The 25,641-nt window shown below is 39.7% G+C and overlaps 1 protein-coding gene and 2 long non-coding RNA genes across 3 annotated transcripts; all 3 read left to right on the top strand.

The window, feature by feature from the left end:
* Nucleotides 1-186: 186 nt before the first annotated feature.
* On the top strand, nt 187-1,868 carry LOC130468012 (uncharacterized). The gene is made up of 2 exons (XR_008928289.1): nt 187-686; nt 1,642-1,868. It is a non-coding gene; the product is annotated as an uncharacterized lncRNA (long non-coding RNA).
* Nucleotides 1,869-7,960: 6,092 nt separating this feature from the next.
* On the top strand, nt 7,961-9,203 carry LOC130468013 (uncharacterized). Its single transcript, XR_008928290.1, has 2 exons — nt 7,961-8,033; nt 8,977-9,203. It is a non-coding gene; the product is annotated as an uncharacterized lncRNA (long non-coding RNA).
* Nucleotides 9,204-21,369: 12,166 nt separating this feature from the next.
* Nucleotides 21,370-23,088, top strand: LOC110790562 (putative pectinesterase 11). Its single transcript, XM_021995342.2, has 4 exons — nt 21,370-21,814; nt 21,918-22,106; nt 22,240-22,475; nt 22,664-23,088. The coding sequence occupies exons 1-4, from the start codon at nt 21,425-21,427 to the stop codon at nt 22,815-22,817; spliced, it is 969 nt and encodes a 322-aa protein (XP_021851034.1). The 5' UTR covers nt 21,370-21,424; the 3' UTR covers nt 22,818-23,088.
* The last annotated feature ends 2,553 nt before the right edge of the window (nt 23,089-25,641 follow it).

Raw genomic sequence — 25,641 nt, 5'->3', positions numbered from 1 at the left:
CCTACAACCACCACCATCAGCAAGCGTCGCCCAACCTTGGCGACCACCTACACCGCCGCCGTGCAGCCCGCCGTCGGCCAGCTTCCCTCCTCTCTCCCTCTTGATTTGGTTAATTATTAAACCCTAAACTAATTAATGTTTTAATTACGTTTTATTAATATAATTCATGTTTTCCTTGAATTAAGTTATAGTTTTTATGGGTTAATGATGAATTTTAGATTTTATGTTTTTCACAATTAATAATTTTAATTTCAGATTATATAATTGAATTAAAATAAGGATTTTAATTATTAAAACATGAATTTTTAAGGTTTTAATAGTTTTAAAATCATGATAGAATGGTTTGAATTATTAAAGTTATTAGTTTTATGTTCTAAGCATGATAATTTGGTTTTGGGAAAGCTTTAAACGATTTCATATTGCTGAAAATTTAAAGTATGATGTTTGCGAAGAGTTTTCAACGAATTTCAATCAGTAATTTAATAATTATGATGTTAGGAAATCAAATATTCAAGTTTGGATATTGGGGAAGGTTCTAAATATGTTTAGCATGTATTTAGAATGCTTTATTATAGTTGTGAATGATTAGAAATTGATTGGGAATCCTTGTTGGTTGTTTTAGGCGGAGAATTCTCTTTAGGCGACTTTTGAAAGTGTTAAAGTGGCCTATTAGTTGTTTATGCAAGGTACGTACATACCTGTGTGCTTGGAATGTGTGCTAATTGTTGAAACCATGTTGAATTATTGATGAACTTGGTTATGTTAATGTTGTGGATGAACTTAGTCAGGTTGAAATTGCATGTTCGATACTGTTGGATGAACATATTAAACCTTTATTGCATTTTGAGGATTATAACATGTTAGTATGGAAGATTGATGCAAACATGTTTTATTGGGAACACTAGATTATTTAGTATATAATTCAGATCAGTTAATTGTTGTTCCCTTTTTAGCTTTTCACTACTTTATGAGGGCGGAGGACCTCATTTAGTAAGTTGAAACCTTATACCCATATTCAGGGGTTGATCAGTATTAAAGAAAAGATTAGAGTTAATTGGAATGAGTCTTGTTTGATGCCTTTGTGATCACTTACTCAATTCCAAGATAAAAACAGTTATAAATAAATGTGAGTTGCATGCCTTATGTGATTGTTGAGTCATAACAGGGTGTCAATTTGTAAATCACGTAAAGTGAAACTGAGTAGCAATAGCTTTAGACTGTGCACGTCTAAAGTGACGGACAAACAGGAGTTGGGGTTCATGGTGGTAGCCCATGGCCTTTCATTCGGACCGGATTGATCACCGCGTCCTATTTTCAGTCAAACGTTCCTCGATATCGCAGGTCACTGAGGTTACGGAGTCGCGCCCGTACCTCGCCTAGCTAGAAAACTCGGTCCATTGCCTATTTCAATTAAATTAATATTATTGTTATAAAAGTCTAGTCCAGTCTAGCTTAGTCTAGTTAAGTATGGTCGTCAGGTTATCATGCTTTGTCTGCCCTTAATTATGTTTAATAGTATCATGTTAGGATTATTATTGCTTTAGTATGTAGTACTCAGCTTTGCTGATTACGTGCTTTGTTTGTGTGTGTTGATCAAGGCTATGCCTATTGATCCTGTGATGACCCATCTTTGGTGAGCAGTCTCTAAGGATCAATAAGCGTTGCCCATCTACAGGTTTGAAGATGATGCATTATTGGGATCGGGATTAGAGAGCTTATAGTTCTATTTGTTTAATTAAGTGATTTAATTTGTTAACTTATATTTGAAAGTTGTCGTACTATTCGTATTTCTTTATTTCCGTTAATTGGTTTTGGACTTAATATGTAATCAATTATTTATGAACCTAAAAGTTAGTTTTATGTTTTCCGCTGCAAAATTCTGAATAAGCCGTAATGTTTTCACACGGGCGATAATGCCTTGATAATTCTCTACGTTTTATATTAAAAGATTATTTTAGAAAAGAGAGAATTGTCGGGGTGTTACAAAGTGGTATCAGAGCTAAGGTTTTACTTTAAAAAAAATTTAGGCGCCTAACTATCTAGTTATTTAAAATAAAATTCTTAAAAATCGAGATTCTACGTATTATAGTGTTCAAAAATTGGTACTTTTTTTGGGGGGCCGATTTCATTTTACCTTGTTTGAAAGTATACGATATTCCTTATTTACGTTCGAAATCAAATTATTTTTCCAAGTTAAAGTGATACTTTGGACATTTTTTTTTTTTATTATTCATTATTCAAACAAATAAATAAAAATCATATGAATACATTTTTTTTTAAAAAGGAGTTCAATTTTTTTTTAAGTTGTTTCAAGAGTTAGAATTCGTTAATTAGGAAATATAAATCTTTTCGAATTAATAACTTTATTCTCGAATTTATTCGCTACGCATTTTCTTAACTTATTTCATTTTACTTATGTTATATTTTTATTTATGTTATTACTCTACGTTATAATTTTATTATATTTTCGTCCTTTTATTTCGTTATATAAATGATTCTAATGCTTTAGTTTATGAGAGATGGGTAGTATAAGAAGGGCATATAAGATAGAATTATATGTGCATTAGTAGCTAGTCAATGATAAGAAATTGATTGTTATGTATGTGCATGTGCTAATTGTTTAAGTGTTACATTTACAAGTGCATAAAGAATTGTTTGATTCCACCAAACTTATCGATTACTGAACCTTGTTTATGTTTTGGCTGGAAAATCGTTAGTGAGACCTTGAATTGTGTATTTCAGGGATAAAATGTTTCTTTCCAAGTATACCAATATAGGATCCTTCGAGAAACTTGATATAGAAACCCCAGATATTTATGTGAAGAAAATTGTGTTTGGATGTGAATATTATGCTAAGGTTCAAGGGCAACCTATCTTAATGAGAAAGGATATCATAGCAGCCACTATCATTAATTGCTTACCTAACAAATTTCCATACCTAGAACTCAAGGAAAAGTTTAAAGACATGCATTCTGATAATGGAACTCCAAACTTGGCTAAGTATGGAACTTGGGATGGTAGATGGAAATATGATTCAGAAATTCTGACCACCGTTATTGAAGCGGCAGAAAGTGGGTTTAGAGACGGTAAAATCGTAGGGAGTCATGTTGGGGATTCAGTTACAGAAGAACCTATGGGAATTAGTGTAAATAATGACCTAGAGGAAAATGATGTAGCTGTGGAGAATGAGAATGTAGGTGTTGAGGCAGAGTATCCTAACTCAGCGGCTCATGAGCCAACCATTGAGATCTCTAGTGATTCGGATGCAGAGCTCGAAAGTGAACAGGAGATGGCAAGTGAGCCTAATCAAGATGAAGACATGGGTGAAGATGCAAACCCTGAGGAAGACCCCGATGAAGACCCTGAAGAAGAGTTTGATGATTTTGAGATCTAAATTTCACTCCGCAAGTTTCAGGAGCAATGGATAGGCAAGAGGCCACAAATATTTTGAAGTCATTAATAGTTAATTAGCTCTTTTATGTTTTAAAGAATAAGTAGCAAAGCTACAACAGTTTAAGGTTAAAGTTTATTGAAGTTTGAAATGTTCTTTATTATTTTCAAGGATATAATAAACCTTTATAGAGTCAGCAATAGAAGTTAAAGTATTTTTTTTCCAATTTGGGAATTCCATAATTCGCCAACAGTAGTTTAAATTTATATCATAGAACCTTTACTTTATTTTAGGACAAACTCGATGTTACGATTTAGGAAGTGTTATCAACATTTTGTTTCGAGGAATAAAGCTAGATTATAGATAATCCAAATGATCATGAGTTTATTTTGGGCACCCGAATGGGAATATTATTACTTATTTGTTGTGATTGAACTTCCATTCATTGGTTTTCAAATTGTATGTCCTTGATGGGGATATTTTCTTGAATGAGTGACGATGATTGCTCTATTATTGGTGTACATTCTTGAATAAGTGTTTGTTGATGCGATCTCTATGATCAAATCTAAATTTCTTTCGTAGAGGGGAAATATGAGTTATGGATCGTAGAGTAATTAATTTTAGGTCGCACACTAGAATGTCAAGCAATAATGACTTAGTTGTCGCTATTCGCCTCTTGACGGAAAAGATGATCCAAGAGAGAATTGAGCGTCCCGATTCTGCTGGGGACATGTTTAAAAAGACTAGCCAAAGTTAAGTCACCATACTTTAAGGGGGAAACTGATCTTACTTTTTAGAGAACTAGGTTAGAGAGTTCGAGAAACTGTTTGGGGATTTGAACTGTCTTGAGAACATGAGAGTGGGTCAAGTTGTACTGTACTTGGAAGATGAAGCTGATTTATGGTGGAGAGAAAATGGGGTTAGACTTAGCGCTGTTGAGAGATTCAATTGGGATTCGTTTTTTTTACTGCCTTAAGGAAACCCCTTTTATGAGAAAGCAAAAGGCACAAGAATTCATAAACCTTAGGATGGAATTGACTAAGTTTGTACAAGTCTAAGATAGACGTACTGTGAAATTCAGAAAGTAAATGTAAGGAACCATATTGGAAGATTGACCTCGTATAGATGTTTTGGGTAGTCCAAGAACCTTTGGTTATTTCTGTAATGCGAGTGAGGAAATTGATGAATAGGGAGCGTGAACTATTTTTCTGTAGGGTGCTAGATGGGAGTAAAGAAATTGGAGTCAAGATCGAGGACGTTCCCATGGTGAATGAATTCTTTGATGTGTTTCCGAGTGAAATTGCCAGTACGTCACCAGCTAGAGCCCTTGAGTTCACAATAGAGTCGAATCCCGGACCGACACCTATATCCAGAGCACTTGATAGACACCTCTTGGAATGAGTGAATTGAAGACATAGTTTCAAGAATTGTTCGATGAGGGTTATATTAGGCCTAATGCATCACCACGGGGAGCTCTGGCGTTGTTTATTAAGAAGAAAGATGAGAGTGTGAGATTGTGTATCGATTTTAGGGAGCTAAGCAATGTAACCATCAAGAACAAGTATCCTTTGCCTAGGATAGATGACATATTGGGTCAATTGAATTGGGCGAGTGTGTTCTTGAAGACTGATTGTGTTTGAAGTATCACCAATTGAGGATAGCTGATAAGGGCCTATAAGACCTCATTAGGACTCGTTATTGTCATTATGGGTTTAGAGTAATGTCGTTTGGGTTAACCAATGCACATGCCATAATTATGGATTTGATGGATGAGATTTTCTACGAATTCCGAATTAAGTTTGTTATGATGTTATTGATGATATCCCTATTTATGCAAGGAATGAGAAAGAGCATGACAAACACTTGAGGATTACTTGGAGACGCTTAGGAAGAATCTAGTTTTATTAGATGAAGTATACAAATCTTGAAGTCATATGTGTATAAGTGACACCAACGGAAAAGTGAAGGACTAACTTGATTGAGAACTATGTTACGTAAGGGAATAAATCTAAGAGACGGTTTGAGTGGTCCAGGATCGTTAGAAATCATTGTTGTCTGGAAAAGATGTAAAGAAATACATGAATTGGCGCAAGAGCTAAGAGAAAAGCCCAAAAGTTATACACCCATGAAAAGCGTAATGAGGTTCGGTAACAAGGAAAAGTTGAACAGAAGGAATTTCTGTAGATCCTGCTAAGATTCAAGCTGTGAGTGAGCGACCTACTCCAAAGAACGTGTCCGATACTTGAAGTTTTCTAAGCCTAGATGACCATTATAGGAGTTGTGAAACACTTTTCGAAGTAAGCAAAACCAATGACCAACTTGATGAAAAAGGAATCGAATTTCAAGTGAAGTGAGAAATGTGAGGAAGCTTTCTAGATTTAGTTGTTGTCGCGTCAATTGAAACCTTATAAGGCTAATTACCAAACCCATGACTTAGAGATAACTGTTATGGTGTTATCTACGAATATTTGGAGACATTACCTTTATAGGGCAACATGTAAGATCCTTACCGAGAACAAAAGTCTGAAATTTTGGCAATAAGGTCCAGTTGAATCTTGGGGACAACATTGAAAATGAATATTGCTTCCCACCCTGCAACCGATAGACAGATTGAGATTACTAATGAAATATATGTTGAAAACCTGTGTTATTGACTTTAAGGGTAATTGGGAAAACCACCTAGAATCGATTGAATTTCTTGCAACAATAGTTACTATGCGAGCTTTAAGATGGAACATGTTGAGGCATTGTATGGAAAGAATTGTAGAAGTCTTACTTGTTGGAATGAGGTTAGTGAGAATATTGTATTGAGGAAATAATTCGTTGAGGAGAAATATCCAAAGTTATTCCCTGAGATGAGTTACGAGGGCGTAACTCGTTTTCTTTAAGAGGGGTAGAATGCGATATAAATTCGCGCTTTTAACCTATTTTTATGGTATTTTTATGCATTTTTTTGCTTATTTTAGCAAATTATACATGTTGATGCAAGTAAATAGATTCTCCGCATAAGAAAAATGTGTTCATGAGTAACACAAGCAGCTTTGAGTTGGCAAAAGAGTGCACATAGGTGGCACAAGTACTTCTTTAGTAAGAATAAGTTAAAAGCTTTTGGGGAAAATGTGGTAAATTTCGTGTCAAGTTTCGGGACGAAACTTCTTTTAAGAGGGGTAGATTGTAATCTCCCGTAAATTTATAAATTTTATTAATATATTTTAACGTATATTATTTATATTTAATTAGAATTTAGGAATTTTGAGTAATAAATATATAATTCACGTATACTTATTTATTACATTTTAATATTTTCAACGATTTACGAAATTGAAAAGGATTTTAGAATTTTAAGTTAAAACGAATTCGAATTACGAAAACACGATCGATTGAATTTAGAAAACGATCCTAAACGATTTTGGATTCACATTCTAAAACTAAATACTAATCCTAGCCTAATTAGATTCCTAGCCCATAAAATATCTAAGCCCCAACTAACCCCAAAAGTTTACTCACTATTGTTTTCTCTCTCCTCTCAAACCCTCATGAAGTCTCACGTACTTTTGCTCTCTCCTTTCACGTGAAACTCACAAAACACACAAACTCACAAACCCTCTCACCCCTCCTTCTCCAGCCGCCGCACCAGCTGCCCTGAACCCTCGCCGGCGACCACCGCCGTCCGCCCGCGCAACCAGTAAGCCAATCCCTCCTCCCTTCTCCTTCTCTTGTTCTTGCTTTCTTGTTTTCTCTCCTTCTTACTTCTTGATCGATTTCTGTTTGCTCACAACAGCCACGACCTCACGGCCGCCTGCTGCCGCCAGCCGCGCCGCCTGGTCCTGCGACCACCTTATCTCTGCCGCACCTCCGTCGGCCACCTCCTCTTTCCTTTCCCTGTCACGCACGAAATCGCAACCCCTCTCTGCATTGTTCTGGTTTCTTGCTTGCACAACCACCTCGACGTGACTCCTACAACCACCACCATCAGCAAGCGTCGCCCAACCTTGGCGACCACCTACACCGCCGCCGTGCAGCCCGCCGTCGGCCAGCTTCCCTCCTCTCTCCCTCTTGATTTGGTTAATTCTTAAACCCTAAACTAATTAATGTTTTAATTACGTTTTATTAATATAATTCATGTTTTCCTTGAATTAAGTTATAGTTTTTATGGGTTAATGATGAATTTTAGATTTTATGTTTTTCACAATTAATAATTTTAATTTCAGATTATATAATTGAATTAAAATAAGGATTTTAATTATTAAAACATGAATTTTTAAGGTTTTAATAGTTTTAAAATCATGATAGAATGGTTTGAATTATTAAAGTTATTAGTTTTATGTTCTAAGCATGATAATTTGGTTTTGGGAAAGCTTTAAACGATTTCATATTGCTGAAAATTTAAAATATGATGTTTGCGAAGAGTTTTCAACGAATTTCAATCAGTAATTTAATAATTATGATGTTAGGAAATCAAATATTCAAGTTTGGATATTGGGGAAGGTTCTAAATATGTTTAGCATGTATTTAGAATGCTTTATTATAGTTGTGAATGATTAGAAATTGATTGGGAATCCTTGTTGGTTGTTTTAGGCGGAGAATTCTCTTTAGGCGACTTTTGAAAGTGTTAAAGTGGCCTATTAGTTGTTTATGCAAGGTACGTACATACCTGTGTGCTTGGAATGTGTGCTCATGTTGAATTATTGATGAACTTGGTTATGTTAATGTTGTGGATGAACTTAGTTAGGTTGAAATTGCATGTTCGATACTGTTGGATGAACATATTAAACCTTTATTGCATTTTGAGGATTATAACATGTTAGTATGGAAGATTGATGCAAACATGTTTTATTGGGAACACTAGATTATTTAGTATATAATTCAGATCAGTTAATTGTTGTTCCCTTTTTAGCTTTTCACTACTTTATGAGGGCGGAGGACCTCATTTAGTAAGTTGAAACCTTATACCCATATTCAGGGGTTGATCAGTATTAAAGAAAAGATTAGAGTTAATTGGAATGAGTCTTGTTTGATGCCTTTGTGATCACTTACTCAATTCCAAGATAAAAACAGTTATAAATAAATGTGAGTTGCATGCCTTATGTGATTGTTGAGTCATAACAGGGTGTCAATTTGTAAATCACGTAAAGTGAAACTGAGTAGCAATAGCTTTAGACTGTGCACGTCTAAAGTGACGGACAAACAGGAGTTGGGGTTGATGGTGGTAGCCCATGGCCTTTCATTCGGACCGGATTGATCACCGCGTCCTATTTTCAGTCAAACGTTCCTCGATATCGCAGGTCACTGAGGTTACGGAGTCGCGCCCGTACCTCGCCTAGCTAGAAAACTCGGTCCATTGCCTATTTCAATTAAATTAATATTATTGTTATAAAAGTCTAGTCCAGTCTAGCTTAGTCTAGTTAAGTATGGTCGTCAGGTTATCATGCTTTGTCTGCCCTTAATTATGTTTAATAGTATCATGTTAGGATTATTATTGCTTTAGTATGTAGTACTCAGCTTTGCTGATTACGTGCTTTGTTTGTGTGTGTTGATCATGGCTATGCCTATTGATCCTGTGATGACCCATCTTTGGTGAGCAGTCTCTAAGGATCAATAAGCGTTGCCCATCTACAGGTTTGAAGATGATGCATTATTGGGATCGGGATTAGAGAGCTTATAGTTCTATTTGTTTAATTAAGTGATTTAATTTGTTAACTTATATTTGAAAGTTGTCGTACTATTCGTATTTCTTTATTTCCGTTAATTGGTTTTGGACTTAATATGTAATCAATTATTTATGAACCTAAAAGTTAGTTTTATGTTTTCCGCTGCAAAATTCTGAATAAGCCGTAATGTTTTCACACGGGCGATAATGCCTTGATAATTCTCTACGTTTTATATTAAAAGATTATTTTAGAAAAGAGAGAATTGTCGGGGTGTTACACTGCCACACTGCTGTCCGAAAGCCCAAGCTAGGGGACGGCCCCGAGGAAGAAAAAGGAGCTACAGGAGAGGAAAGCGAGGCAAAAAGGAGAAGAGCAAGCACGAGCAGCCTATCTCCCGCAGAAGTTGATGCCCACCCCGAAACCCTATCTCCTGAACCAGATCAAGAAATGGAGGATATCTTCCTCGAAGATAATTCAGACAGGAGCGTCCGAATAGGCAAGGGCCTAAGCTCGGGGCTCCGAATCGATTTGATCCGACTACTCAGGGATCACAAAGACATCTTTGCATGGTCAGCAGCAGATATGCCAGGGATAAATCCGAAGCTGATTTGTCACAAGCTGGACGTCAACGCTGAAGCTCGGCCAGTCAAGCAAAAAAAGAGGAACTACTCCTCGGAGAAAAACAAAGTCATCGCCGAGGAGGTGAAAAAGTTACAGGAGGCCGGATTCATCGAACCATGCATGTATCCGAAATGGCTGGCCAACGTGGTGATGGTCAAAAAAGCGAACGGCTCCTGGCGAATGTGCGTGGATTTCACAGATCTGAACCGAGCCTGCCCCAAAGACTGCTATCCCCTGCCAAGGATAGATCAATTGGTTGACTCTACCAGCGGCCATGCACTGCTCAGCTTCATGGATGCCTGTTCAGGCTACCACCAAGTATTCATGCACCCCGACGACAGGGCAAAGACATCATTCATCACAAGCGCAGGAGTGTTCAACTACAAAATGATGCCTTTCGGCTTGAAAAATGCCGGAGCCACCTACCAGAGGCTAGTTGATCATGTCTTCGCCGACCAGAAAGGGAGGAATGTGGAGGTCTATGTGGATGACTCCATCGTAAAAAGCATCAAGGAGGAAGACCATGTCAAAGACTTGGCAGAGACCTTCGGAAATCTGAGGAAGTACAGCATGAAGCTGAACCCAAAAAAATGCGTCTTCGGGGTGAAGTCAGGGAAGTTCCTCGGATTCATGGTGAGCGAAAGAGGAATTGATGCGAACCCAGACAAAGTCCAAGCGGCATTGGATTTACCCGAGCCGAAGACCAAGAGAGATGTGCAGAGGCTAACCGGCAGGTTAGCCGCACTAACAAGGTTCATATCAAAAGCCTCGGACAAGGGAGCCCCCTTCTTCAAAGCACTGAAACCAAAGAACCTCCCCGGGGGAGAAGCAGAACCAGTCAAGAAAAAGGGGGTCCCGAGGAAGGTGGATCCCAAACTAATATGGGAACAGGAGCAAAAAGAAGCTTTTCAGCAACTCAGAGCCCACCTAGCTCAACTGCCGACACTGGCCAGACCAAAGGAAGGGGAAACCCTGTACCTATATGTCGCAGTCAGCCCTGGAACCGTCAGCGCAGTGCTTCTTCGGGAAGAAGAGAAGAAGCAACAGCCAATCTACTTCACCAGCCGAACACTCACAGGGGCCGAAACTCGGTACCCGCTCATCGAGAAAGTCGCATATGCAGTAGTGGTAGCTGCGCGAAAACTGAGGCCATACTTCGACTCCCACCAGATCACAGTACTAACTGACCAACCGCTCGAGAAAGTACTCGACAAAATAGAGAGGTCAGGAAGATTGGCTGCCTGGGCCTTCGAACTATCAGAGTTCGGCATCAAATATCAGCCGAGGACAGCAATCAAAGCACAAGCGTTGGCAGACTTCTTGGCCGAGTGCTCATACCAGGAAATGCTGGATGATACGAAAAGCACTTGGGAGGTCTTCACTGACGGATCTTCCACAATAAACGGCTCAGGAGCAGGAGTTGTACTAATCCCCCCGACGGGGAAAAGCATAGAGTATGCATTGAAGTTCGGCTTCAAAGCAACTAACAACGAGGCCGAATATGAGGCCGCAATCGCAGGGATAGAGCTTTGCTTATCCCTGGAGGCCGAGCATGTTTGCCTCAAAACTGATTCCCAGCTTGTAGCCAACCAGATCCGAGGGGAGTATGAGGCCAAATGGCCCAGCATGACAGCTTACTTAGCAAAAATTAAATCATTAACGTCAAAGTTAAGATCCTTTGAAGTCATCCTCATCCCCCGAGGACAAAACACGCAAGCAGACGCACTGTCAAAACTCGCAAGCTCAACACTCATCGACCTAAACAGGTCGGTCCACGTGGAAGTTCACCAAGAGAGAAGCATTGACTTGCTACCCACCACAGTATGCAGTTTACGTACCGAACCCAGCTGGATGGACGCAGTAGTTGCATACAAAGAAAGGGGAGAACTTCCCGAAGATAAGCTGCAGGCGAGGAAACTGAAAAGATTCAACAAATGGTTCATCATCAGCGCCGAAGGAGAGCTCATGAGGAAATCATTCTCTGCTCCGCTGCTAAAATGTGTGGGTCCAACAGACGCTGACTACATCCTAAGAGAAATCCACCTCGGGATATGCGGAAACCACATCGGAGGCAGGACATTGGCACATAAAGCCCTTCGGGCCGGATACTGGTGGCCCACTATGGTTTCCGAGGCAAAGCAGATGGCAAGGAAATGCGAGAAATGCCAAAAGTTCGCACCAGCCATCCATCAACCAGCTCAAACCCTACAATCAACACTGTATCCCTTACCATTCGCACAGTGGGGGTTAGACATCATTGGTCCCTTCCCCTCAGCTACGAACCAGAAGAAGTGGTTGATTGTAGGAGTCGACTATTTTAGCAAATGGATCGAAGCTGAAGCTGTCTCCTCCATCACCGAACCTCAGGTCCGCAAGTTCATATGGCAGAACATCATCACAAGGTTCGGCATACCAAGACTGATGGTCTTCGACCACGGGAAACAGTTCGACAACACCCCGTTGCAAAAATGGTGCAAACAGTTCGGCATACACCTAGCTTACTCGGCAGTTTGCCACCCACAAAGCAACGGGCAAGCCGAAGCTGCTAACAAACTCATCCTCAATGCACTCAAGAAAAGAGTCGAGGATGACAAAAACAAGTGGTAAGAAGAGCTACCCGGAACGCTATGGTCCCTTCGGACCACTGAGAAAGAAGCTACCGGGAAAACACCGTTCCACCTTGTATATGGATCCGAAGCTGTCATCCCTGTGGAAATCGGAACAGAAAGCCTGAGGATCCATGCATACAACAGGTATGATGGGCTCCAAGGAGAAAGCAACAACCAACTTCTGTCCGAAGCTCTCGATCTACTGGACGAAGCTCGGAACGATGCAAGGACACTCAACGCAGCCTATTTGCAGAGGGTCAACAAGCATTACAACCGAAGAGTCAACGCCAGACCCCTAAAAGTCGGTGATCTAGTGCTCAGAAACGCCGCCTCGGTTCAGAAAGGACGGATCCATGGCAAACTCTCAGCCACTTGGGAAGGACCATACATCATCCATTCCGAAAAAAGGCCAGTCACGTTTATGCTGAAACAGTTAGATGGAATAATTTTGAAGAACCATTGGAATACCGATGTTCTCAAGAAATATTTTGTATGATCTCTGTCTGTAAACCAAGTAAGTTGTTTAATGAGAAGAGGAAAGCCATTGGCACCATGTGTCTCATTAAACTTATCTCTATATTTATTGTCCCTATATATATATATGCAGCCTCAGATCTGATCAATCCGAGACTAAAAACAGGTTGACTTTGCCCATTCCTTGATAAAATGCAAGAAATGACCAAGTCATACACTTCAGGGAATCGTCCAGAATCCTCGGATTCGCGATAACCAGATAAAACTTGTTCGCCACAAACAGTCGCTCGAATCAAGTTATAAAACTCCGGCTCAGATCCACGGATCGCCGAAGGCATAACTAAGAGGCAGACTAGCGATCTCTTGCCCAGGTTTCCGAACCACAAGAGATCGGAAGAACAATCCAGACCTCTGAGCAGATCGACGGATTTGAAGAGTCTGGAAACTAAAGAGTCTCTTAGCAGATCTACGGATTTGAAGAACTCGCAAAATTAAAGAGTCTCTTAGCAGATCTACGGATTTGAAGAACTCGCAAAATTAAAGAGTCTCTTAGCAGATCTACGGATTTGAAGAACTCGCAAAACTAAAGATTCTCTTAGCAAATCTACGGATTTGAAGAGCTCGCAAAGTTAAAAAGTCTCTTAACAGATCTACGGATTTAAAGAGCTCGCAAGATCAAAAGGTTTTTAGCAAGTCTACAGAAAGAAGAGCTCGAAAAATCTACGGATTCAAAGACCTAAAATTGCGAAAGTACAAAATTGAAAAGAAGCAGCCAAGTAACAAACATTCATTTTTTATTCAATATTTGGGGGGAGTACAAATACATTGAAAACCTCAAAAATTGAAAACAAAATGAAACAGTTAAAATCGGCAGCCATCAACAGACAATACCGGCCTACCGAAGTACTAAAGAAAACAAAAAGAAATGAGTACAACGCAGCGCCGAGGCAAAAGGGGGAAAGGCAAGCACATGTTCGGAAGTCCTCAACTGGAACCGACCGACTCTGAAGAAGACGACTGCCCGAATCCCTAACTCTTGGGAGTCTCAGGAGCAGCCCCCAAGGGAGCATCCTTCGAAGAACCCCTAGCGGTAGTGTCACCTTCGGAAGACGCCTTCTGGGCCCGAGCCTCTGCAAGAGCAGCTTGGCGTTCAGCTTCAGCTTCGTCTCGATCGGCCTGGCACTCCACCAAGTGATCCTGGGCCCTCATCCAGAGCGGAACCTTCTCATTCCAAGGGAAATGAGGCATATGCTTCGCAAACATGCGCCGAGCACCCAGGATGCCATTCCAGTATTGCTCTCTACACTGATCAGCAGTGTAGAGGTCAACTCGCTCTTGCTCCAACTTCCGAATGGCCGCATCCTTCTCTCGGATCTTCAGCTGGAGAACGGGCACCTTGTCAGCTTGATTCTGAATAATCTCCTGATGCTTGACAAACTGCTGAAGCCTCGCCTCCGCTTCCTGGCTCTGCTTAATGGCCGCCTCAAATTTAGACGTCATCTCCTTGAGAAGACTGTCTTTTTCTTCAAGTTCGCTCGCAAACTTGGCGGCCATTTCTTTCCTCTCCTTGTCGAAGGAAGCTAGCTTTTCAGCATCCTCCTCGACTTGGAAAGTAAGCTTCCCAACTTCGGCCCCGATCTGCTCAGCCGATTCCCTAGCCTCACGACTGTACTGAAGGTACAGTTGCTTGACCTCCACCAGCTCGGCGAAGAGCTGCCCAGCCTTCTGGTCCAAGATAGGGATATCACGAGCATAAGCCTCCTGATATCTCCTCAGTTGTCTCTCCTCAACCGAGCTACACTCGGAAGCGAACGAGGACCAGAAAACAGCCTGGGAAAGAAGAAAAGATGAGGAAAAGTAGAAAAAAATGTAAAACAAAAACGGAACTCAAAAGAGAAAATCCAACACTTACCTCATTCAGATAGTATTGGGCCATCATAGCTGGGTTCCTCTCCTCAGCTCCAGGAACCCTCCACTGCGGGTTGGCCCGAAGAAGATTCTCCCGTGCAGCTTCGGGACCCACCAAAGATCCCACATGAGCCATGGGGTTCTCCCCCAAAACCGGAGCTCTAGCATAGCGAGCCATCGCCTCCCTTACCTCCTCGGGGATCCGTTTCAGCGGAACATCCGAGCAAGGGTCAGCGTGGATCAGTCTATCCAGGGCCGAGGTCGAAGTAGAGCCCAAGGTCGAGTGGCGCCTCTTCCTCGTCAGACCCTGTTCGGGCTGCTCCTCCTCAGCAGAAGGGACCTCCTTCTCAGCTTCGGGAACCTCAATGTGAGCTTCGGTGAGGTCCACCATCTCCTTATCTGGACTTTTCTCTCTTTCGAGAGAAACGTCAGCAGATTCCTCCTTCTGCTCGACCACAATAGGGGCATCCGAGCCAGGAACAAGGTCGGCTTCAATCGCCTCCATCACCTTGGTGATATCCTGGATCTCGATCCCTAAAGCAGTAGACGGCTTCAGCGGAGAGGGGATGGTATCTTCCTCAGCCAACGGTTGATCCACGGGCGGCGGTTCCGCAACCACCACACTCTTCAACTTCTGCCCTGGCAAGGGCATGAAGTGAAGGAGATTCTTGGGAGGAGGCATGTCTTCCGAAACCGTTTCCTACAAAACAGGCGTTCAGAGATCAGCTTCAAGGAGAAATAAGAAGAAGGGAAAAACGGACTACAAAAAACTCCAAGTCAGAGCAAATACCTTCTCCGAGGACTGAGAAGCCTTCGCTTTCTTCGGATGCGCGGAAGGCCTCAAAAGAGTGCTACCCTTCCTTTTGCGTTGATCCTAAACAGAGGAGACCAAGGGTCAATAAATGTAAAAGAAGACAAAGGAAGAAATAAAGAAAAACCGTGAAGTACCCGGTTCCTAGATAAAGAGATATCTATCCGAGCCGGAGATGAAACCGAAGGAACGGCACGCGGCACAGCGTCAGTCCCAGGACCCTAAAAAGATGGTCCAGGACCAAGACGTTAGCCGACGGCCAACCAGAAAGAAAGACAAACAAAAGACTTCGTGATATAGAAACACTCACCGGATCTGAGGTTGTCCTCAAATCAGGAAGCACGACCTTCACTGGAACAGCTTCGGGAGAAGAGGCAGAATCCCACGGATCAGCTCGAACTTCAGATATCCGAGCGACACCCGACGGAGACAGCACGTAATCCTTCAAGCGAGGATTACGAGGATTCTCTTTCCCGAACTTGTAATCAGGAGCCGAGTCGTGAATAGTCTTCAGATCCAAAGAGATGCCCAAAACCACAGGATCAATGCAGCTAAAGCCGTACTCTGCAGAAACAAAGCACAAAACAAAATCAATAAAACGAGACAAAAAGGAGGAGGACAAACTTACTAAAGCACGGTCCCAGCCGAAAGACACCTACCCCTGTCAAAAATCCTGCTGAGACCGGCAACAGCAAGAATGTCCTCCCGCAAGATATAGTTGAGGTTCGGGAGCCAGTTAGACGGCAGTTTGTAGTTGTCCTCCAGAGCCAAAAACCACTGGAGGAGATCCACGTAGTGGTGATGGTTCCGATGCGGAGCAGCCACGCTTCGCATATCAGGATCAAGAGTCACAAACCACTTCGGAGGGCGATAAAAATTGGGATGCTTCGGATCTGTCGGCACACGAACGAACAACCACTCCGTCTTCCAATTATGGTCAGAGCTGAGGTAAGGGTAGGCCGTAATGTAGTTCGGCTCCCCCTTCCTTCGGGACTTTTTGTTGATGATGGTCCACCAACCATACCCATCCCCCTTGGAAGCGTGATTGAAAGACAGATCGTGGAGATCCCGAAACACGGCGACAGAGCAGGGAAAGTTAACAAAATCGCACACCCATCTAAATCCGATGATGTGCCTCATAGATTTGGGGGTAAGTTGGGCCAAACTGATGTTGTACGACACCAGGAGCTCGGAAATGAAGGGATCCAAGGGAAAGCGGAGACCGTTCTCCAAGTGATGAGTATACACAGAGATGAACCCCCTCGGCGGATGAGTCACCCGAGGACGCTCCTGATCGGGAAGTTCGCACCAGTACCCCAAGGCGTGCTGGATTCCGTATAACTCTTCGGCCCTCCGATGGTAGTTCCCCAGCTTCGCCTCCACCAACCAGTCACCACTGACCGATTTCTCCAACGGACCATCGATCTTAGTGGTCTCATGCAAGATCGGGGCATACTTGCCCTGCGGATCAGCTTCAGTCCAATGAACTGGAAACTCAGGGTAAGGACGGCGCACACCCGAAGAACCAGCTTTCTTACCAGAAGTTGCGCGTTCAGACACGCTAGACCCGCCAACAACATCATCTTTGGAAGCATCCCAACCAGTCGAACGCCTCTCCACCGGCCTCTCCGAAGGCCGACCCCTCGAAGTTTTCGGTAACCTTCCCGAAGGCACGTTCTCCCTCTCACTAGAGGAGCCAACGACGAACTTGCTTTTGCCCCTATTCTTTGCCATGGTCGCGAATTCTCGGCCTAGGGTTTAGATTGAGGGGTAGAAGGAAAAACGAAGAGGAAAGGAGAATTCAGAAACAAATTACCTTTTTCCGAAGCGGAATTCGCCGATAAACGAACAACCCAAGTTCCCGAAGTCTAAAGCTGGCCGAAATTCGTAGATCTGAAGAAATTTGAAAACTGCGATCGCCGGAATTTAGAGAGAGAATAAGTTTGAAAGAAGGAGTAAAAAGTTCGAAAGGAGCAAAGCACCCAGTATTTATAGAAAAGAAAGGGGGCGCATCAACTTCCTCAACCCATGATCTCCACGACACAATACAAATCCCCACACTTGTCATCAATGCAAGTCATCTCTTTTCAAAAAAGAGAGGGAACTTTTGGACTTCTGACAGCTGGAAACCCACCCATTTAATTCTAAATGGACCGGGTCTGGGGGGCATGTTGTTTGGGCTCCCAATTGATTCTCAATTGGGCCACTAAGTCCAAAGCCCAATGGCTCTAAACAAACAGCATCAAACCTACCAAGGGCTAGTCAGCCATTCATCAAGGCCCAAGGCCCAAAAGCAATAAATGACCTATGGGCATTTATTATGCAAACACTATAAATAGGCCGCCAAGGCTCACACCTCAAGGTACGTCCAATTTATCGCCTTAAGACTACTCTTCTAGAGAACTTCTCTCTAGAATCCGAGCATCGTTCTTACTTAGGCATCGGAGGGGCTTTCCTCGGAAACACCCCCGAGGCTAGTGACTTTGCTCTTGTGCAGGTGAATTCGGACTCTACTCATTCAAACAAGCAAGATCTTCAACACATACAAAAGGGTCTTCATTCGAAGCCCATTGTTTCCATCTTTACAACACCGGAACAGAAATGATCAAATTTTTCATGGAGTCCTGGCCCTATAAAAGAAATGAAGATAATATGCCGGTACAATATAGCGCATGCATGCCTATTGCCTAGGATCGGACTAGACCAACACAAATCTAGTATCGATTGATCATATAGAAGAGGAATTGAAGAACATAATACACCACCAACATTTTCTGTTTCGTAGAAGGAAATTTATACACGCATTGTTATGTGCTATTTCACGCTGATTTTATTTAACTCTAGCTATTTTAGTTGTTAATTAAGTTGTTGCTCATTTAGAGTTAGGTATACTCAGCTTCAATTCATTTAATTTACTTTTTTGGATATGAGTAAATTATACTTCGTATTATTTATAAACTCAAATAAGTATTACCTCTGTTTCATACAAATCTTTACAGTTACTATTTGCACAAATATTAAATTAAAAGTAGAAAATTTGATTGGATATAATAAAATATGGATAAAGTAAAAGAAGCGTGGAAAAAGGTGGGTAAATGTAGGGAAAAAAATGAATAAAGTAAGAAAAAGTGAGTGGAAAATTATAGATATTGTCGGCTAAGAAAGGTAAGCTAGTAAATTTTCCTGTCAAAAATTGAAATAAAGCAAAATGTAAAGAACATTGTGAAACGGACTAAAACATAAAGTGTAAATATCTTTTTGAAACGGAGGTACTCCCTCCATATTTTAAAAAGAAATACATTTTTCATAAACGGTCGTATTTAAGAAAAATATACAATTTTCTTTTTTGATATGTCTTAATCTTCACTTCCAATTATATTAATATTAATTTTTCTCTTTCTTATGGTCCCCACACTTACTCACATCATCTTTTTACCATATTAAATAATTCACCCACTACCCCACTTTCATCTTATTTTAATAAATTCAACTCACCCCGATCTCCTAAAACTATGTGTTGTCGAAAGTGTATCTCTTTTTAAAATACGGGAGTAGTAGAAAATATATATGTTTTCAATCTCAAGTCCCAAACATTATACTTCCTCCGATTCTTTTTAGTTGCAACACTTTGTTTTTCACGCTTGCCATTGCATATCTTGAACAATTAATATATGTAATTACCGATAAGTAAAAAATATAAAAAAGGTAGTTGATTTTCGCAAAATATACATTAAGGTGAATCTAATAAGAACCCACATGAATATGTTTTTCCTAAAGTATAGATCATAAAAAATAAACAAATTAAGTAGATTATTTGAATAGTGAAAAAAACAAAGTGTTGCAACTATTTTGAATCGGAGGAGGTATATATTACCAAATTAAGGCGGATCCATGAATGTAATCTTCGTAAATATAGTACTTGAGACTTCCCTTTCCAAGCCTTGTAGCTAGAGCTGTCAAAAATTGACCCGATCCGCCGACAAACCGACCTGAACCAACCTGTATTTTTAAGAACCCGGACCCGACCTGAGACCCGGAATTTTGTTAAAATAGGAAACTCGTAACCCGACCGTATCCAACCTGTTAAAACCTAGCTACGACCGATTTCGACCCGTTAATGCATGACCCGGGCCTGAACCTGACACCCGACCGAAATATAACCGATAACAAAACTGAGTCAGCTTACCCGATCGAAAAATGACCCGAACCCGATTCAACACCCGACCCGATGTCAACCCGAAATCGATCTGTTAGAATTGAGGAAATAGGAAGAAGAAAGGTAGAAGAAAACATGAAGCCATTGTTGAACCTTGGAAGCTCGTGAGCTTTGAGAGAGAAAACTAAAGACTACATTGTATTAATTGTGTAACTCATGAAAATAATACAAGCTTAGGTATTTATACTAACATATGTACAAGTTAGTATTCTAGTAACAAACTTCCTAAACTAATGAAACAAACTAACAACTTATACTAAAGTATAAGTTCCAACAGATCAAAGGTTCGAATCACCCCGTTTTTATATTGCTCACGTGGTTCATTCGGAAAAAAAACATATGATTATTGATCATGGCCATAAATGATCTGATTCGTAGGCTTGGATCATGTACTCATCTTCGAGAATAAAACCGGTTATTAGACGTAACATATCCAAATATAAAAATTTCTTCTTTCATGGAACATATATGTCCTTTCGAAGATTGAATTGCAAGATAAAACATACATGACCATTTACGTATATGGTTTTGTTGTTCAACGGCCAATGTACGGAGGGCAATGGTCAAATTGTTTTGGCCGAATGAGCCACAAGGGCAATATAAAATACAAGTAGCTAAGGAGATTTGAACCTGAGACCTATTGTACACATATTATCATTATTAACCACTAAACAATGGTCAATGGATCGGATGAAAAAACACATACATTGAATGAAGGTTTTTCATAAGCAAGGACGATCGAGTGGTTCAGAAGCATCTTTACTAGTTGCTACTTAATTTATATTTCATGTATAATATTCATCTTACCTTCTTTTTTTCTTACAGTACGTAAGAACACCAAAGTTCACTCCATTATGTTGCGGCGAAGCAACGACCTTAATTACATGCATTGAATGAAGGATTTTATTTGCTTCATCAACTCATAATTTAGTATATTATAATGTGACCATCATTAGCTTAATTTAATTAATTGTATTTTCATCCACATGCATGTCAACCAGATTATTTTGACACATTTTATTCGGTCATGAAAATAATACGGAGTATTAAGTTGTTATCATACGTAGTACTACATTGCATATTAGGTTAATTAGTGCGTGTTCTCCTCCATGACATGATTTTAACTTAATTATTTGAACTATTTTTTCCCAAATTCAATTATCTGACCTTTTTTTAATCCATTATTCCTAAATGCTTGAGAGCAGAGCTAGTGTACGATGAAAGGGTCCAAAATTAACCATAATTCTCATATCATATCATCATGTGCGATTTTGATAGCTTTATCGTCTCAATGTGGATATTTCTAAATATCAACATTTTAAAATATTAGCAAAAACATTAATGTGAAATAAGTAAAAACAAATTGAAGAAAACAAGAAGTTAATACGAATACCATGAGGTTGAAAAAAGGGGTAAAAATATTGCAAACCCAAACCCAAACCCCAAAGGGAAAGAATCATCTAAGCGCGCCGAAAACTTAATAATACATGCAACTCGTAACGTAATTACAAGGGTCAACTTTTATAGAATGTTTTAAATGTGGATATCAAGAAATCAGCTGTTCTTACATACATCCCCCAATCATTGTCTTAAACCCTTAATTACTTAATCACCTCATCTTACTCTCTCTATATATACACTAATCAAATTCCTATATCTTATTAATTATATGTTTTTCATCACTTGAAAATAATCAACATATTATATCTCTTATCATCGATCCAAACAATTACGTAAAAAATAATGGCAGCTCAAAGCAGCTCTTATATTCCTTTGATCATCATCGTTGCATTTTGTTGGTTCATTAGCAACTCTAATGGTCGATTATTGTCGGAGAAATTAACGTGGAAACGACTTATAACCGTGGATCAGTCAGGGGAAGGCAATTTCATAACAGTGCAAGATGCAATCGATTCAGTTCCTTCTAACAATGTAGACGTTACTCTTATTTTAATTAAGCCTGGAATGTACAAGGAAAAAGTTACCGTGCCTGAAGATAAGCCCTTCATAATACTTACTGGAAGAAATGCCGAAAATACTACTATTACATGGGATGATAGTGGAGATATTTACACGTCTCCTACTCTCTCTGTCTTTGCTTCTGATTTTACTGCTCGATACCTCACTATCCAGGTACGTACATACGTTTATATGTCCAATATTAATAGTCACATACACGTACGTACGTACATGTATCATATTAATAATTCGCGTATGACTTTAATATTTGTTACAGAATACATATGGGGCGGGTGCAAAAGCCGTGGCATTGAGGGTTTCAAGCGAAAGGGCAGAATTCTACGCATGTAGAATAACTTCATATCAAGACACACTTTTAGACGAGGGAGGAAGCCATTTTTATAGCAATTGTTATATTCAAGGAGGGACTGATTTCATTTGTGGCAATGCAGCCTCTCTATTCCAAGTATGAACCATTATATGATATTATGATATATTGATATGTAGTATCATATCTGTATAAATATGCATGATATGGTTGTTGATAATTTATCGTCGTACCAAAACTAATTAAATTTAGCTTTGGGTTATTGTTGTAGAAATGTCATATACATTCGATATCAGATGGAAATGGAGCAATAACGGCACAACGAAGGATGAAACCAGAAGAAGACACGGGATTTTATTTCACGGATTGTAGGGTTACCGGAATCAAAAGTTGTACATTGGGAAGGCCATGGGGACCTTACTCTAGAGTTGTGTTCGTCAACAGTTACATGTCTAATGTTGTAAACCCTTATGGCTGGGATGATTGGGGAAAACCTTCCACACATAGGTACTTTTTCCTTTACAATTACAAAATTCAGTATAATTTTCGTGAAGAGAACATAGCCTAATTAACTATATACTTCCTACTTTTGAAATATGCCTTATTTAAAGCATAATAATTCTTTCCATTTTCTTTAATATAAATATAATGTATGGCGATTAATGTTGTTTAATTATTATTTTTCTTTTAAACAGTTCAGTGTATTATGGTGAACACAAATGTTATGGGCCAGGAGCAACAAGATCTAAAAGAGTTGAGTGGTCGCAAAGCCTCACAAATCAAGAAGCCGCTACCATTTTTACTAAGACGACCATGATTAGTGCCAAATCATGGATAATCAAGCCCTAATTAAGCACTTGTTGGGAGCGAATGAGTCAAATAGGCAGCAGTATAAATTACAAATAGAAAGAGGACTCGAATTTGTGACCAATCATACACATGTTCTCGTCTTAATTAACCACTAGATCAAGACATTATTGATTTTATAACTTAAGACATTTTTTTTTTTTTTGGCGCGAAAATCTTCTTTTGTTTGTTTAGGGTTGTACATACAGCACTGTACATGATACTTCTGTGTATAAAATGTTGTAATTGAAAATTTGAATAGAATTATATTATATTCTCCTCAAGTTTGCAAATCTTTAAGTTTAAATATATACTACTACCTCTGTTTCTTAAGTTTTTTACACGGACTAGATTCAATTAAATATTTCACTATTAATATATTCAAATTCTTATGTGAAAAAATTATAAAAAGTTGATATTTTAAAAATACATACGGAGGTCAATCTAACAAGATCTTACATGTAATGTTTTGATGTATATCATAGTGAGAATTTACGGTTAAAATATTTTTTTTTTACTTTGGACACATTTTCCAAAGCGTAAAAAACTTTCAGAAACGGGTGTAGTAGTATCTAGCTTCAGTACGTAACAACTGAAAGGTAGAAGCAATATTAATCATCAACTATAAAAAATTGGTTTAAAATGGAACCCGCGCTCCATGGATAAGCTAGGGAAATGAGGGACAATAATATTAGGTGTGTCAAATTGGGTCATCATATCGTGTTGTGGATCGGTTATATATAAACGGCTCGGGTCACGTCGAAATTGGTTTATGTCGGGTAATATTTATTTTACATGTAAATTGTTTAATATTAATAATTGTATATTTTTATTTAAATCCTAATTTTGAAAAAACAATCAGTTCAGTTCAGAACATATCAGATCTGACCTGACCATATCGGATCAGGAGAAATAAGGTGAATAAACGGGGCCTTAATGGTGTTACTTTTAAATATTAGGCAAATACCACTTATATTATTCATGGTTACTTCTATTTATATTTACGGAATACTATTAAGAAATACTCCGGACTCCTTCCTCCGTTCCATAATGATGTTCCAAATATTTTTCCACATTTATCAATGCACATTTTATATCATTTTTATCTCCAATTACATAATATTAAAAATTAGAAATTTTTGATATTCTTAAAGTACTCATTGAGACGAACAAACAAGCCTCCACATGAATATGTTTTTTTCTTATATATTGACATTTTTTTAGAAGATTATATTCAACTGTGAATAGTGTTAAAAATCTGAACTGGAACATTATTATAGAACAGAGGGATTATTTTTTTAAATGGATTTATTTTCATTATTTTAGTTACGAGTTATAATAATATAAATCTTACAAGCACAAAAAAAAAATCTAAGTAGAAAAAAAGAACGAAAAACCATGTTGTCGACATTCGAACCCAAGACCAACACCTTTGCACAAAGCCCTATCATATTGGCCCGACCATTCATCCAAAACACAATTATTCATCATATACAATTCTACGCGATTTTTACAAATATCTATTCGTTATCCAGGACAGTGTGGTAATTACTCGTATGAACGCGTTACATCATCAATTAATGGTGTGACACACCATGTACCAACCGTATCATCAATTAATGGTGTGACACACCATGTACCAACCGTATCATCAATTAATGGTGTGACTAGAGCTGTCAAAAACTGACCCGACCCGAGAAATCGACCTGAACCGACCTGGATTTTTAAGGACCCGGACCCGACCCGATACCCGAAATTTTGTTAAAATAGGAAACCCGTAACCCGATCGTATCAAACCCGTTAAAACCGACGACCGATTTCGACCCGTTAATGCATGACCCGGACCCGAACCTGATACCCGACCGAAATATAACCGACAACAAAACTGAGTTAGCTTACCCGACCGAAAAATGACCCGAACCGATTCAACACCCGACCCGATGTCAACCCGAAACCGATTATAACCCGATGAAACCTGTTATTGACTCTATTCGTGACAACCCGTTACCTGAATTTACGTGACCTGTTGACAACCCGATTTGTCATTTACCTAACTAAATAATAACTTAAATCAAGTTAATATTATTTTTTATAATTACCTAATCTAGAACAAGTGAAAAGCGTGAAACCAAATTTAACCAAATTTATAAAAGTTAATTGTAAGGTTAAAACTTAACTAATCCTGATAGCTATCGTATCCGGTCTTAACCCGTGTCCGATAGTGAACACGACCTGAATTTTAACCGACTCGATAATTATCCGATCCGAAATTGACCCGACTCGTTAAGACCCGAACCCGTAATTGTACCCGACTAGAAAAAGACCCGACCCGAACCCGAACCCGAACCGAACCCGACCTATACCGAAATGGAAAAATAACCCGACATGACCCGATAAATATTCAACATGACCGAACCCGACCTGAACCCGACTTGCACCCGGTGATAAAATGACCCGACAAGAACCGACCAGATAATGACCCGAGACCCGAGATGAGCAGACTCGGACCCGACTCGAGTAACCGTTTTGACAGCTCTAGGTGTGACACACCATGTACCAATTGAGGTCTCGGGTTCGAGCCTTGGGAATAGAAAAAATCTCAACTGGGAGGGATGCTGCCCATCGAGGTACCCATGCAAACTCCCGCGAGAGATTAGTCCACTCGCCGAAGGCGGTGGGAACTCCTCGTACGTAGTAGAACCAAAAAAAAAAAAGTTTATGTTATTTAAAACTAAATTAACATAATTAAATGTTGTCATGTTGACATCCTCAACCCCAAAAGACATCAAATATTTGTTTAGTGTGACAAAAAAGGAATCAAAATTCC

The sequence above is a fragment of the Spinacia oleracea genome, chromosome 2 (genome assembly GCF_020520425.1).
Source record: "Spinacia oleracea cultivar Varoflay chromosome 2, BTI_SOV_V1, whole genome shotgun sequence".
Classification (NCBI taxonomy): Eukaryota; Viridiplantae; Streptophyta; class Magnoliopsida; order Caryophyllales; family Amaranthaceae; genus Spinacia; species Spinacia oleracea.
This window is presented reverse-complemented; position numbering and strand designations above follow the sequence as displayed.